Source organism: Octopus bimaculoides, chromosome 5 (assembly GCF_001194135.2).
Source record: "Octopus bimaculoides isolate UCB-OBI-ISO-001 chromosome 5, ASM119413v2, whole genome shotgun sequence".
NCBI lineage: Eukaryota > Metazoa > Mollusca > Cephalopoda > Octopoda > Octopodidae > Octopus > Octopus bimaculoides.
In genome coordinates this window covers 41874142-41888942 of record NC_068985.1, presented here as the reverse complement: position 1 = coordinate 41888942, position 14801 = coordinate 41874142, and the positions used below count along the sequence as shown (strand labels likewise).

The following is a 14801-nucleotide window of genomic DNA, read 5'->3' as shown; positions in this document are numbered from 1 at the left end:
CTGGTACTTTATTTTACTGGTCCTAGAGAGATGAAAGGCAAAAGCTGACCTTGGCAGGATTTGAACTCGGAACATAAGGGACCAAAAGAAATACAGTAAGACATTTCCTCTAACATTTTAATGATTTTGCCATCCCACCACTTCAAAAAAAAAAAAAAAAATTATTAATACAAGAAAATAACAATGAATTGTAAAATAATGATAAAGACAAAGTGTGAATATACTGACAAACCAACTTTATTCGTTAGTTCTTTTATTAATCTTAAATATAACAATAAATATTAACAAAAGATAAGTTAATGGAAAGTATAAAAGAATGGAATGGTGTTCAGTTGGAACACAGATTACGCAGAACTTGGAGGTTTGATTAAGTTGAAGAATTAGACAGGTATGTTAATTATCATTAATAAAAAATGAAGTAATGTTAATTATTTTCACAATAAGTGAGTATGGTTGAGTTGAGATAAGTGACACCTCTCTCACTTGTAGTGATTTAGGTAAATTGCATCAGTAAACCTCCTACAATCACCAAATTATGGAAAAAAAAAAAAAAAGAGCAACAACTCTGTAATTTATCCTACAAAGTTTAATTACAATAAGAGGAAGACCTGGAAGAAGAAATGAACAGATGTTATTGTCTTGAATGTGGCCCAATCCCATTTCCCAGTTTTCAGCAATGCAACAGTGCTAATAACGTTACCCATTCTGCCAAGCAATAATAATAAAAATTATTTCAAATTTTGGCACAAGGCCAGCAAGTTCAGGGGAGGGAGTAAGTCGATTACATTGACTCCCCAGTATCCAACTGGTACTTATTTTATTGACCCTGAAAGGATGAATGGTAAAGTCGACCCTGGTGGAATTTGAACTCAGAACATAATGATGAACGAAATGCTACTAAGCATTTTGCCTGGCATCCTAACGACTCTACCAGCTCACGACTTTAGTAGTAGTAGTAGTAGTAATAATAACAATAATCATTTCTACTAAAGGCACAAAGCCTGAAATTTTGGGGGAGGGGACTAGTCAGTTACATCGAACCCAGTGCATAACTGGTACTTATTTTATCAACCTGAAAGGATGAATGGCAAAGTCAACCTCAGCGGAATTTGAACTCAGAATGCAAAGACAGATGAAATGCCACTAAGAATTTTGCCAAGCATGCTAAACACTTCTGCTAGCTCACCTTATTAATAATAATAATAGTAATAATAATAATAATAATAATAATAATAATTAAAACGCTTTCTACTATAGGCACAAGGCCTGAAATTTTGAAGGAAGGGGCTAGTCAGTTAGATCAACCCTAATACTAACTGTTACTTATTTTATCAGCTCTGGAAGTACGACAAGCAAAACTGGCTTCAGCGACGTTTGAACTCAGGACGTAAAACCTGAAAAATTGCTGTATGCTATCAACTCTGCCAGCTCACACCTTCATATAATGATGATTATGAGGATATAAATAATAATAATAATAATAATAATAATAATAATAATAATAAATAATAATGGTTTTTTTAAGTGTTGACACAACATATGTTCAAAGCCATAAATTGTGGGATGAAGTGAGTTGATGACATCAACTCCAGTATGTGACTGACAGCTTTATTTTATAGACCTTGGCAGAATGAAAAAAAATAGGCTTTGTTGATCCTGGCATGATTTGAACTCAGAACAAAAAAACGAATATTACTAAATAAGTAAATAAAAAAAATACCGCACAGCATTTTGCCTTGTGTTCTTCTGATTCTGCCATTGACCTTCTTTAACAGTAGTGATGATGATGATGATGATGATGATGATGATGATGCTGCTGCTGTTAATGTATGAGGGTAGGGAGTAGGGAAAAGGCAGACAAAAGAAAGAAAGAGCAAAAGAAAAAAATATCAAGAGATAATAATAATAATAATAATAATAATAATAATAATAATAATAATAATAGTTAAGTAAAAATTAACAAAGATGTGTTATGCTCAAAATTTGTCAAGATTTTCATAATCTTGAGTTGGAGGATTTTCAGACACATTCTTAGAAGCTGGTGGAGCAGTTACTGGTTCACTGCTAGTTTTTACTGAATGAAGTCTTTCTTTCTCAGTATTAGTCTTTTCTTCCTGCAAAAGACAGAAACATTGAGATTTTATTAAATGATTGAGATTTTCCTTTCTTCTTTTTTTTTTTCTTCGCAGTTGCTGTCATTCAGATATAAAACCCCTCACACCTTCCACCTATTCCTCAGAGAAAATCTATAGGTGCAGGAGTGGCTGTGTGGTAAGTAGCTTGCTTCCCAACCACATGGTTCCGGGTTCAGTCCCACTGCGTGGCACCTTGGGCAAGTGTCTTCTACTATAGCCTCGGGCCGACCAAAGCCTTGTGAGTGGATTTGGTAGGCAGAAACTGAAAGAAGCCCGTCGTATATATGTATATATATGTATGTATGTGTGTCTGTGTTTTTTCCCCCCAACATCGCTTGACAACCGATGCTGGTGTGTTTACGTCCCCGTAACTTAGCGGTTCGGCTAAAAAGACTGATAGAATAAGTACTAGGCTTACAAAGAATAAGTCCTGGGGTCGATTAGCTCGACTAAAAGGCGGTGCTCCAGCATGGCCACAGTCAAATGACTGAAACAAGTAAAAGAATAAAGAGAGTAAGCTATATATCTTTTAAAATTAATTAAGATATTTTATCATTTACCTTTTACTCATTTTGATCATTGGACAGTGGTCATGCTGCATCTCAAAAGGTTTAATCAAACAAATTAACCACAGGATTAATTTTCTTAAGTTTGGTACATATTCTATTCATCTCTGATACCAAACTGCAAAGTTATGGAGATGTAAAGAAACCAACACCAGTTTTCAAGCAATGCTGGTGGTATTGGTGGGAAAAAAGCCACACACACATATATACACATACATACAAACTTGGAAGACCGAAGTGGAAAAGGGTTCTGTACCAAAGGCAGTTAAGCATGGATCAATTGGTCTTAGAAGCAGGCAAAAGCTTCCACGAATGGTGCCGGATCTATCGTAGTCATGCACAAAAGATAATGATGATGATGACAGTTTTCATCTAGCACATCCACTCACAAGACATCGGTTAGCCAGGGGCTAATAGAAGACACCTGCCCAAGATGCCATACAATGGGACTGAACCCAAAAGCACACAGTTGTAGAGTGAGCTTGTAAACAACACAGCCATGCCTATGGCAACAGTCAAGTGCAAAAAAAAAAAAAAAAAAGTGGTGGACAGTAGAGTGCCAGACTAAAAGGCTAAGAGCATTCAGTAGCATCTTGTTGTCATGTTTGAATCCTACCTGAATAGACTTTACCATTAAATCCATGCAGGTAGATAAAATACCAGAAGAATTTTGGTTTAAGCACCTCATATAACCCTTCATAACTTGTGTTCCACATGCGAGAATTCATACGATTATAAAAAAAAGATATTTTTTTCAATATTTAATCCTAAAACTCCCACTCTTTTACAAATGTTTTTTTTTAATTAGAGTTTAACATATGTACAGTCCAAATTTTTTTGCTTAAATCCCAGCAATGGAGCACCCCTGGGTGCATCATCATTTCATTAAATGTGTAAACAGGGAGAAAAATATTGAAAAACATCAATGCAGGTCAGAGTGACAAAGAAACAAAAAAGATATCAGGTGGTCATGAGATGTGCAAAAATAACAGCTAAATAGTACGAATTCCCATATATGGAACACAAATTCACAAAAGTTTTCTGAAAATTCCAAAAAGTAAAAAAGGGTGAGGGGTTATATGGGATGCTTGAACCAGAATTCTGCCAAAATACCTATCAATAATATACTGGGATTGATTAAATTGATTGTATACTTTTTCAAAACTTGAAATCTTGTAGTGATGTTAGGAATTGTATATTATTAAATTCAGTGAAAACGATAGGCAGTGATTTGATCTCAAGATCTATGATTTTACTGTTAAATATCATATTCATTTGGTTATACTCCTTCAACTGTACCAGGAGAAAAGACATGAACCCTTGATTTTTAAGTCAGTATGCTAGCATCCCTACTGACTCAGTAAGCTACAACAGCTTTGACCTGGGACAAACACAGAAAACAGAATTTCTAGTCACTTGACACATGCAGTCATATCTCCTCCAAGCTATACTTGAACATATATACAAAAAGGAAGAGCACATCATATATAATGTTGTCTGATTTGCAATATTTCTTTAGATAAAAAGATAGGAAGGTCATGGCTGGAATGCCTTTGATCACAGGTCTGCTTGTATAGGGCTAACCTGGGGTTAAATGACAACAACTCTACAACTTGTAACAATAAGCCAACAAGATGACCTCTATGCAGTTGTTTGACTTCATGTTTGGAAAATGTAGGAGTTGGTCAAGAATAAAATATTTCTGATCAGGACTGATTTGAGTCTAAACAACAGGACAAATGTAATGTGTTGTTGTTTAGCTCCAGCTCAAACTTGAATGAAAAAAATCATCATCATCATCATCGTTTAACGTCCGCTTTCCATGCTAGCATGGGTTGGACGATTTGACTGAGGACTGGTGAAACCAGATGGCTACACCAGGCTCCAATCTGATTTGGCAGAGTTTCTACAGCTGGATGCCCTTCCTAACGCCAACCACTCAGAGAGTGTAGTGGGTGCTTTTACGTGTCACCCGCACGAAGGCCAGTCAGGCGGTACTGGCAGGTATAATTTGAGGTTAATTTGGCTACTCTTTCTAGCAGGTCGAACTGTGGAGAGTCTCTCTCTCATTTTAGTTTTAGTGTATGGCACAACAAACTCTGCAACAGGGTTGCCTAAGCTTGAACACTTGTGATCTACACATGTATATAAGCTGCCACTATGAAGAAAGAAAACAAAAAGTATATGGGTTGCGCTGTGGTGAAAAGGTTACTTACTTGTTCTTTGTAATATTCATCAATTGCATATTGATATTTGGGGCTTGTGATACCAAAAAACCAAGCAAGTTTTTCACCGCACAAATCAGCAGCTGCAAGCAGAAATAAACCATCATCACCATCAACATTATTATTACTATTATCCTTAACATCAATATTCTACTCATCACCATCATACACATCATCATCATCAGCAATCTCTTCATCAATATTCTATTAATTATCATCAACATTCTACTCATAAACATCATTACCATCAACAACACTATACATCAGTGGTTCCCAACCTGGGGTCCATAGGCCTCTGGTAATCTGCAAAGGTAGTACTAGGAGTCCATGAACTAAACTTAAAATTGCATATATAAATATATGCAGTGGCAGACTGGGTCTAAAAATATTGGTTGTCAGGAGACTAAGGGGGCCGACCCACAACTACAAGGGCGCCCATCCGCAACTACAATGCTATCATTTATTTATTTTTTTTTGTACAGGCATATGGCGTAATGGTTAAGAGTACGGGCTACTAACCCCAAGATTCTGAGTTCGATTCCAGGCAGTAACCTGAATAATATTAATGATAATAAAAGTATTCTTTTCAACTGTCTACAAACAGAGCCAGGCTGAAATAATTTATGCATTCTTCTAGAAGTCAATAAAAAATTCTCAAACTTGAGGGGATAGGCCCCTTAGGTACTAACACGGGCCCCAATATATGAATTCTAATGGCGCAGGGGCCCACTTGCCATCAGGCAAGCTGGCAATCTGGCCAGTATACCACTGAATATAAGGATAACTATATTAAAAGGGGTCTGTGGGAAAATTCATTTAAATAAAAGGGTTGGGAACCACTGTGAAAAGGTTGGGAACCACTGCTCTACATCATTATATTCATCATAAACATTATCATCATCCTTGCCACCATCAACTTTTGACATCAATTCAACCTCATTATCATAGTCTACCTCATCAACAGCCACCACTTTGCCTTTGTTATTACAATTAAACACGTTTCTCCCCTCCTTAATGAGATGCTATACCTTTGTCCAGAAAGTGGATGTGGTGTGTGTGTGTGCGCGCGCGCACATGTGTGTGTGTGCGCGCGCACATGTGTGTGTGTGTGTGTGTGTGTGTGTGTCCTATCAATGTCATTGTGCAGTGTCTATTCTTGGTAAACATATTTCACTCAACCAGGTCCAGTTCAAGTAGCCATTAATAGGTACCATAGTGAAGTACAACAAACTACCAAAAGCAGCAGTGGGATTATTGTAAGCAAGTAATTCATTAGTTTACAGTGATGAGTTCAAGACTATCTATGGATTCCTGGATTGAGAGAAGTATTCATCACATGAAAGTCTTGTTTAAACCAATGTTAGCAGCACTATACCAAAGTGAAACTAAAAATAAGAGGAAAGAGAATAACATATATGTTAGTGTGTGGAACTAAATGATTTGTAATATTTACTTACAACTTTTTACTTTCTCAGCTCAAATCCTACCAAGGATGAATCTGTCCTTCATTCTCACTTATAAAGGTGTTGGTTAAATAAATAGTGTAAATCAGAGGTTCCCAGCCAAATTTTTTTTTTATCTATGGACCCCTTTGATTACTATTTTATTCTGGTGGACCCCCATAGCCATTCTATGATTAAAAACTTGTTTTATATAAACTTCTTTCAAAATTCCTATTTTGTTTTTCACACATTCACTTGTGTATGTTGAACTATGCAAAATATTAGAGAAAGAAACATAGCTGTTTTTTGCTTTACATACCAATACATACATCTAAAGCAAAATTTTTTCAGGAGCCCTCAAAATACTATTGTGGATCCCCAATTTATTATTTTGTTGTGTGGAACCTGCAAAATCTTATATGGACTCTCAAGGGCTGGCCATATAAGAGAACCACTGGTCTAAATGTATCACAAGAGAATTGAAGTAATATACTGGCATGGTATCAATACCTGCTCTTACAAATTGTGTAGCCTCAAACAAATCAATGAGCCTCTGCCTGAACAGTGGAACTATTAGTAATAGCAGCCAAATGATCAAAGATTATTCAAACGAATGAATGTAGGTGGTCTAGTGGTTAAGTTATTTGGATCATGATTATAAGGCTATAGGTTCAATTCCTGGACTGTGTAATGCATTATGTCCTTGAATAAGGTATTTCATTTTGTGTTGTTCCACTCTATTCAACCGTAATAAATGCTGGTACAGGCCTCTCTCCTTTCACATCCTGGAGATTCTACAGGTTCAAGGTTAAGGGAGGTGGGGACAAGAGGATGGTATGTGCTACCAAGTCATACTTGTCTACAAGTGATGATTAGCTGTATTTTGTACTCAAACGAGAATAGTTACAAGAGCAACAACATGCATACTCTACCACCCAAACTCAACCATTCTCTCATTCTAGGTCTCAGAAACAGTAAGGAAATGAAAGCAATACAAACCATTAAAGGTTTTGGCAGAGACAAGTACCATATAGTACCAAATCCATGGCAGCCAACTAAGTGTACTCTGTAACAGCAAATTCAGATCATTATATATACATAGATATATACAGAGTAATATATGAACACATTTTACATTTAAACAGACATGTATGAATGACATATATAAGCATAATTATTAAAGTATCAATATTGTATAGGGTTATAAATTGATAAATACAGATTCATAGCCATTTGTATTTTAGTCTTGCTGTGGAATAAAGCCCAAAGAGGGTCTTTTTAGTAGCTTGAAACAAGTTATAATAACAATTATATGATTATATATTATAAATACATACAAACATTAAATATGTACAAATTATATGCAAGTATAATTATCCCACAAACATCTTTCTATATATTTTCCCACAATATCCCCACAGACTACAATTAACTTCCCACTGCCACTTTTAAATCAGTGGTTCTCAACCGGGGTTCATATAAGATTTTTAAGGGTCCACACAAGCAAAATAATAAACTGGGGATCCACAGTGGTATCTAAGGGCTCCATGCTTTAGATGCATTTATTGTGAGAAAAAGGCTAGGTTTTTTTCTCTAACATTATACATAGTTCAAACTACACAAGTGAATGTGTGAAAAAAAAATGAAATTTTGAAAGAAGTATCTATAAAACTTGTTTTTAAACAATGAATGGCTAAGGGGGTCCACAAGAACAGATTCACAATCAAAGGGATCCATAAGTAAAATATGGTTGAGAACCAGTGTTTTAAATGGTTTAGTCTAGAGGAAGGAACTGTGTGCTCAAGGCTGTTACACACAATAATCCTTGTAGGGCAGGAGAATATAATTTTAATTCAGTAGCTGGCAGACCTGGGAGTAGTAGCGACTAAAGGATAACTCAATATTCCATAGTTCTCTGGTTAAGGGATTCAAAAGATTCAGGATTCAGAGAAGGGCTGGTCTCCTAGACAATTTTCATATAGGCCAACGAGTGTGTGGGTATACTCTGATGTCCCCTTGCCTAAAGGTTACATAAGCCCTGTATCTCAAGGATAAGCTCAGATCATCAGCAGACAAGTAGAATAAGCAGTAAATAAACTAGCAAAAGACAACAGGAAACCATGTTATTGCTCCCTAGAATAATCTTGTATTTTCAAACAAGGTCATGAAGATCTATGAATGCTAACATATGTAGATTTGGCACAGTAAAAGAGAAAGAACAGACTGCAGTATATTACTGTCATTTATTTCAGTCACTGGAAGGATAAAAGGCTAAATCTACCTCCATCTCCAACCAGAACAGGTTTGAGTTCAGAACACTAAGAAAGCCAAGTACCTAAGATTTATCTGATGCTGTTCTACTCAACCAGTTCTGCTAACTTTGCTATCATTAATCTTAACCATCATCACCAAATCCAAAACTAGATTTCTCTACATGGACATTCACTTGTTAAAAATAGCAACCAGGTCTCTTTCAAATCATCTACTTTCATTTTAAAAAGGAAGGAGCCACACATCCAGGAGTATTTAGTCCCGAATACATTATAACTTAAACAAATGTGGTGGTTGGAGATGAAAGAAAGGTGATCCTGTCTTTGTTTTAACACTTCTGATCATAAGTTAGGGCTGACCTGGGGCTAAACACAACAAACCCTTCTTCTAACATCAGAATATAATATCATCACCAAAACTATCATGAAATGATCATTGCCACTATTTTCACTACTTCACTCCTGCTGCCTGCTTCTTCTCAAGATGACATTTTCTTTGACATATATATGTATGTCAACCACATTATCATTGCTGAGAAATGTGGCTGGGTATTCACTATATAATCAGATGCTTTAGCAGTGTGGTATACATGGGGTGTAACAAAAATTGTCTTTCACAAGTACAATCCCTCCTTCCCTCCCTCCCTCACAATACACACACTACAAAGTGATAGGATGAGCACAGAATATTGGAGAGGGAGCGGAATGGAATTCAAAGAACTCAAATTACTGCCAATTCCACAGCCACACAGTAGCAACTGTGACAAGAGAGGAGCTTATGACTGCCTAAATAGTCAGAAGTGACAGTCAAATCTCCCTCAAACACCAACTTAAAAAAAAAAAAAGAACTGGATAGTCATAGCTGGAATGCCTATGATTGCATATCTGCACAATTAGAGTTGACCAGATGGGGTGGGGGTGGAGGGAAATAAACAACAACAACAACTGTAATAAAGAAAGTTAAGCTACACATGTTTCTTTATCAAATCAGTAGGTATTCATAGGCCTGATGTTTTATTTCCAGTTTACAAAGTGTGTTAGAGGGTAACAGATGCCCCTACTTGCCAAAAGAATGCAGGTTTACCACAGAAGAATTTGATCTCAGCGCTACAAGTCAACAAATTACTAGTCTATTTTACAGTGCTGTTACTACTTTGCAGTGAACTAACCTACAAGTTGTGTGGACTACATTTCACTGTGGTACCAACATAGAGCAGTGAACTACATCACACATTGGCACCTATTTACAGTTGTGTGGACTGTGTCTCACTGTGAAGCCTACATAGTGTAACAAACATACCACCCTGGCAGCTACTATCAATTCCAATTTAATGATTCTGTACAAGTTCTATAGCCACACAACTACACTGTCTTCAACTTTTATGAATGACTAGGTGTTTCATTATAATTCAGTATTTTAAATATTCCCAAGATCCAATACACTTTAAATTAAACAAATTATTATAATTAAATTGAATGGCATTGTATTGAATGTGCAGACTATTTCTGTCAGATGCTAACTAAAAGACTTGCCATTCTATTTCTCTAGTTAGATACTTTAACCCTTTTGCATTCAGATTACTCTCTCAAAAGCAATTCTTATTTATTCACATTGTTTTGAATTAATTATGCCTTATCTTGTAGCTTCGAGACTTTGATGAGGTAATTATTAAATTTTAGAATGATATTGTAGGATTGGTGTAAGAGGCTAGATTTGGCCAGTTTGAGTATAAAACTGGGAGAATATTTTAGCCGGATACAGCTGGTGTGAATGCTAAAAGGTTAAGCTGTCATATGAAGAATGATATTAATTATTCTTCTTGTTAGTTTGTCAGTTGAACAAATCAGATTATTACCAATACATTGTAATACTAACCATCTTCATTAAATCAAATCAGGATTTTTAAACAAGTAAGAAACATTTTTTGAGCATAAATTCTACTTTAATTTTATGTATTCAGCAAAACTAAAGCACAAATAAGATTAAAATAATAAATCACATTCTCAATGTTAAACTTCCAAAACAAATTTACATTGTATTAAGGTTACATGTAGGAAAGTACATTTAATAAATGCATCTGTGTTGCTTCATAAATTTGCGTAATTTAAGCATCAATTTTTTTTAGGTGTGGTTTGAAATGAAATCAAAACTAAAGTGTCCACACAATCAAATTTGTTACAGGGTAATTTGGAGATAAAGGTATTGTGACATTTTTAACATCAATATACAAAAAGGAGTGACTGGTAATGAGAGATTATAGGTTTCTGGTACATCAAAGGTGCTAGTCGTTACTTGAAGTTCATTACTAAAAGCCATTTCATCTTGGGTTGCTTATCTAACCGAGTCATTATTCAATTCTGGATCACTGCAGAATGGGAGCCTCACTTGGATTTTTATAAGGGCAGAAATGATGATGAGGTAGGAAATGTTAATATTATTTACCATAGCTAAGCTGTTTTCTTCTTGAGTTAACCTTCTATCAGTTAGCAGGTAAAATAATAGTAGAACCATTGTTTTCATGTCAAATGGTGAATGAAAAAGTGGCATGTACTGACAGTAGAAACTATCAGCAACAGTAGAAGAGCATGGACAACACCAAAAGAAATGATGAAATCAGGTTTAAAGATATCAAACCTCACAGATGAGATGGTACTATCTCAAAATGAATAGAAATCAGCCAAAACACAACCAAGCAAAAAATAAAGATAGTAATATGCTTTATTTTTTAATCCCTTTATCTCTAAACTTTTGCAGGAAGATGACAGATATTCAATTTGCCAGCAAGTGAGATAATGATCTGTTTGATTTAGTCAAAGGGAAAACAAGAACTTTTATTTATTACTTTAATTCATTTTAACCTATAAAATTAATCAAATGTTTAAGTTCAATTATTTCAAATATGAATAGAGAAGAGTTTTGTTCGGTCTTCCTCCTTCCTAGATGAGCTCCATCATGGTACAAATTAGCATTTATTAATCAAATATAAAAGTATCTTACCTGAAAAACCTGGCCTTTAGAATTATAGCTTTTAGAACAATAGGAAGATTTTAATATTTCCAGTTAATGCTTCACCAGTCCAAATACCCAAGGTGATCAAACTGTGTTCTTTGAGCCACATATGAGTGACATGTTATTTGTCACTTCTAAATTTATTGTAGCTAACCTATTTTTTGCATTTCAATATAAATAAAATGAAAATTAAAAAATGCTTCAAGTTTTGTAATTATTCACTAGAGTCCACTGCATTGGAATACAAGTTCAATGTTTATTATGACATTTATGACTTGTGGATTTCAAATAACTAAATTTTATATGTGGCTCTTATGTAAACTCTTTTATATCAGTCCACCTTGAACCACTTCTTTCTATGAAACAAAACTGCCTGTTTATAAATGTTTATATTTGAATACAAATTTTCCATCATAATCTTATGTAAACCAACCTTAACAACCGGTTAATGAAAAAAATTAGCTGTTTTTTATTAAATCTAACCCAAATTCTTGATTATTTTTCAAAATTAATTGAAATACATTGACATATGTATTTCAATAGAAATATGGTCATGAAAAGGTTAAGCAAGCCTTGCTAATCTTATCATACACTATTGCTTTCAATGAGGACAGGTATTTCTTTAATTATGACAATCCTCTTCGGGAAAATACCAACAAATATCTCTTTCAGATCTTGTGCTAGTTATTAGGGAGATAAAACTGAAAATGATTTTGATATTTTATATCCAAACTGTCTATTCTGGCAAAGACTTCATTCTTCTTTAAAATACATGTGTTTCAAAACATAGCTTCTGACCATCTGAGCATAGTATTCTGGCAAAAACATACTGGAATGATATCTTATTGTCTTCACCTGACAGGCAGGAAATCAATAGGTCTTAGAACACAAAGAAATGGGAGTTTTGACAGTGTTGTGCTTTCAATGTAGAATGGAAGTGAAATAAAGTAGTTACAATCCAAGAATCAAAACTGTTTTACAAACATCAGTTACTGTGAGCTTACCTTCTACTTTATGACAAATGTGATAGGTTGGATAGGCTTGCAAATTTCAGTATTTGCACAAATTATAGAAACAAAGTGCAGTAAAACTTATTTTGTAATATGATTTACAAGAAAATTTTTAAAATCTTTTTTTAGTGTTGATATTTAAAGTTGGGTAACATATGTTTGAATGTTGTTTTAAAGAACACTAAAGGAAGCTGAAACAAACTCCCCTGATTTTGTGCTATAAAATTGGTGATTAGGTGTGTACCATGTGAATATTGCTTAAAAAGGTACAAATAGTTGGGTTTTCGATGTTAATTAAATGCATGTATTTATAGATCAACAAATGTTTTACATTATAAAAACTATTCTTCACAAATAATTGCTAAACTCTTAAAAGCTAATAATTTCTGAAACATTTCATTATTTTTTCTTTTGAAGACTACCTAAAGTCTTTTGCAATCAATTATTTCAAATAAATAATCATAATTACACTTATAATTTTGTTTCTGAATGGATTATATCAACAAAAAAATTATTTTCTACATGTAGAAATTATGAAAACGCTGAGATACATAGACAATAGCAATGATTCCAAGATGCACAAACAGGTAAAGAGTCAATAGGTTATCCCTTGATGCAAAGATATAAGGCTTTTAAACTTAGAAAACAACTAAACAACATTCATTATACAAATCCTGTTAAATGATATTAATATATTCATGTTAAAAATGATGAAATGATGATATTAAGAAAAAACCAATTGCGAGAATGATTTGCTGAAAGATTTTTCTACAACCATAGAAAAGTAATGCACCAAGAAGTAAGAGCATAGTCTGGTTTGAAAGAATAAAACTCTTTTACTATGGCTGAATTTAATCAGTTTCAAGAAGAAGAGATAAAGAAAAAGAAATTAAGGCATTGCTGTGTGGTAAGAAGCTTGCTTCCCAACCACTTGGGTCTGGGTTCAGTCCCACTGTGTGGCACCTTGGGTAAGTGTCTTCTACTATAACTTCGAGCCAACCAAAGTCTTGTGAATGGATTTGGTAAATGGAAACTGGAAAAAGCCTGTCATATATAACATATATATGTATATATTTATGTTTCTGTGTTTGTCTCCCCAACCACCACCACCACCACCACCATCGTCGTTTGACAATATGTTTACATCCCCGTAACTTAGCAGTTCAGCAAAAGACTGATAGAATAAGTCCTAGGGTTGCTTTGTTCGACTAAAGGCAATGCTCCAGCATGGCCACAGTCATATGACTGAAACAAGTAAAAGAATAAAAGAATAAAAGAATAAAAGAATAAAAGAATAGAAAGATGAGATGCAAGAAGAGATTCCTGCGAAACTGGATTTATGTAACATGCTGCTTTCTGAACACTAACTAGAGGAACTATGTTAAAAGTGGGTTGGATGGTTCTGTAATTTCAGACTCTTGTAAGAACTGTTACAGCATGAGGTTTTTACCACCCAAATGCTTGTCTCTCTCACAACATTTCATGTTAGCACACAATGTACCAAATTTCTGGCTATATCAGACCACAAGATATGGAGTAAGATGCCATGTCTAGAGACATATACAACATTGTTTTATGTGGCAGGGCTTCAACTAAGATTATAGAACTTTAGATCAATAAAACATTTTAAAAACCACCAATCATTATATTCAATAGACTCCATTCTATCCATGCAAGCATGGAAAATGGATGTTAAAATGATGGTGATGATGATTGCCAATATCTATAATGTTTTGTTCTTGAATTTCAATTTGAATTATTCCTGAGATTGATATCTCAATTGCCCTTACTGTTAACCACTCATCTGTGAAGTGAAAGTAGAACCTGTTTTGCACAGAAGTAATACTTGTTTATCAGTAAGGCTGGCTGAGTCAATGGATAACTAGGTTTGTTTACAAGAAATAAGCCAAACAAATTAAAAATAGGAGTTGGAAGATATTGGGTCATCCCATGAATAATGTAGTTTTTTTATACTTCTTTTATTTTTCAAAATTAAGATAAACAAAGTTCTTTTTTAATACAGTTCTATATTTAAGATATGACGAATTATGTACATTATTTACATTTGATGGATATTTGTCTTCATTTTGTTTGTTGTTAACACCTAACGTTTCGGCTGATATACCCTCCAGCCTTCATTAGG

The 14801-nt window shown here is 34.5% G+C and overlaps 1 protein-coding gene across 3 annotated transcripts in view; it reads right to left on the bottom strand.

The window, feature by feature from the left end:
* Positions 1-213: 213 nt before the first annotated feature.
* The window catches only part of LOC106874986 (protein FAM177B), a 37088-nt gene continuing 22500 nt past the window's right edge, over positions 214-14801 (bottom strand). For all 3 annotated transcript variants that reach the window (XM_052968354.1, XM_052968353.1, XM_052968355.1), the window contains 3 exons: positions 7368-7434; positions 4918-5009; positions 214-2114 (listed from right to left, as the gene is read on the bottom strand). In XM_052968354.1, the coding sequence (XP_052824314.1) occupies positions 1977-2114; positions 4918-5009; positions 7368-7434 (297 nt within the window). In that variant the 3' untranslated portion in view covers positions 214-1976. The remainder of the gene's footprint in view (positions 2115-4917; positions 5010-7367; positions 7435-14801) is intronic.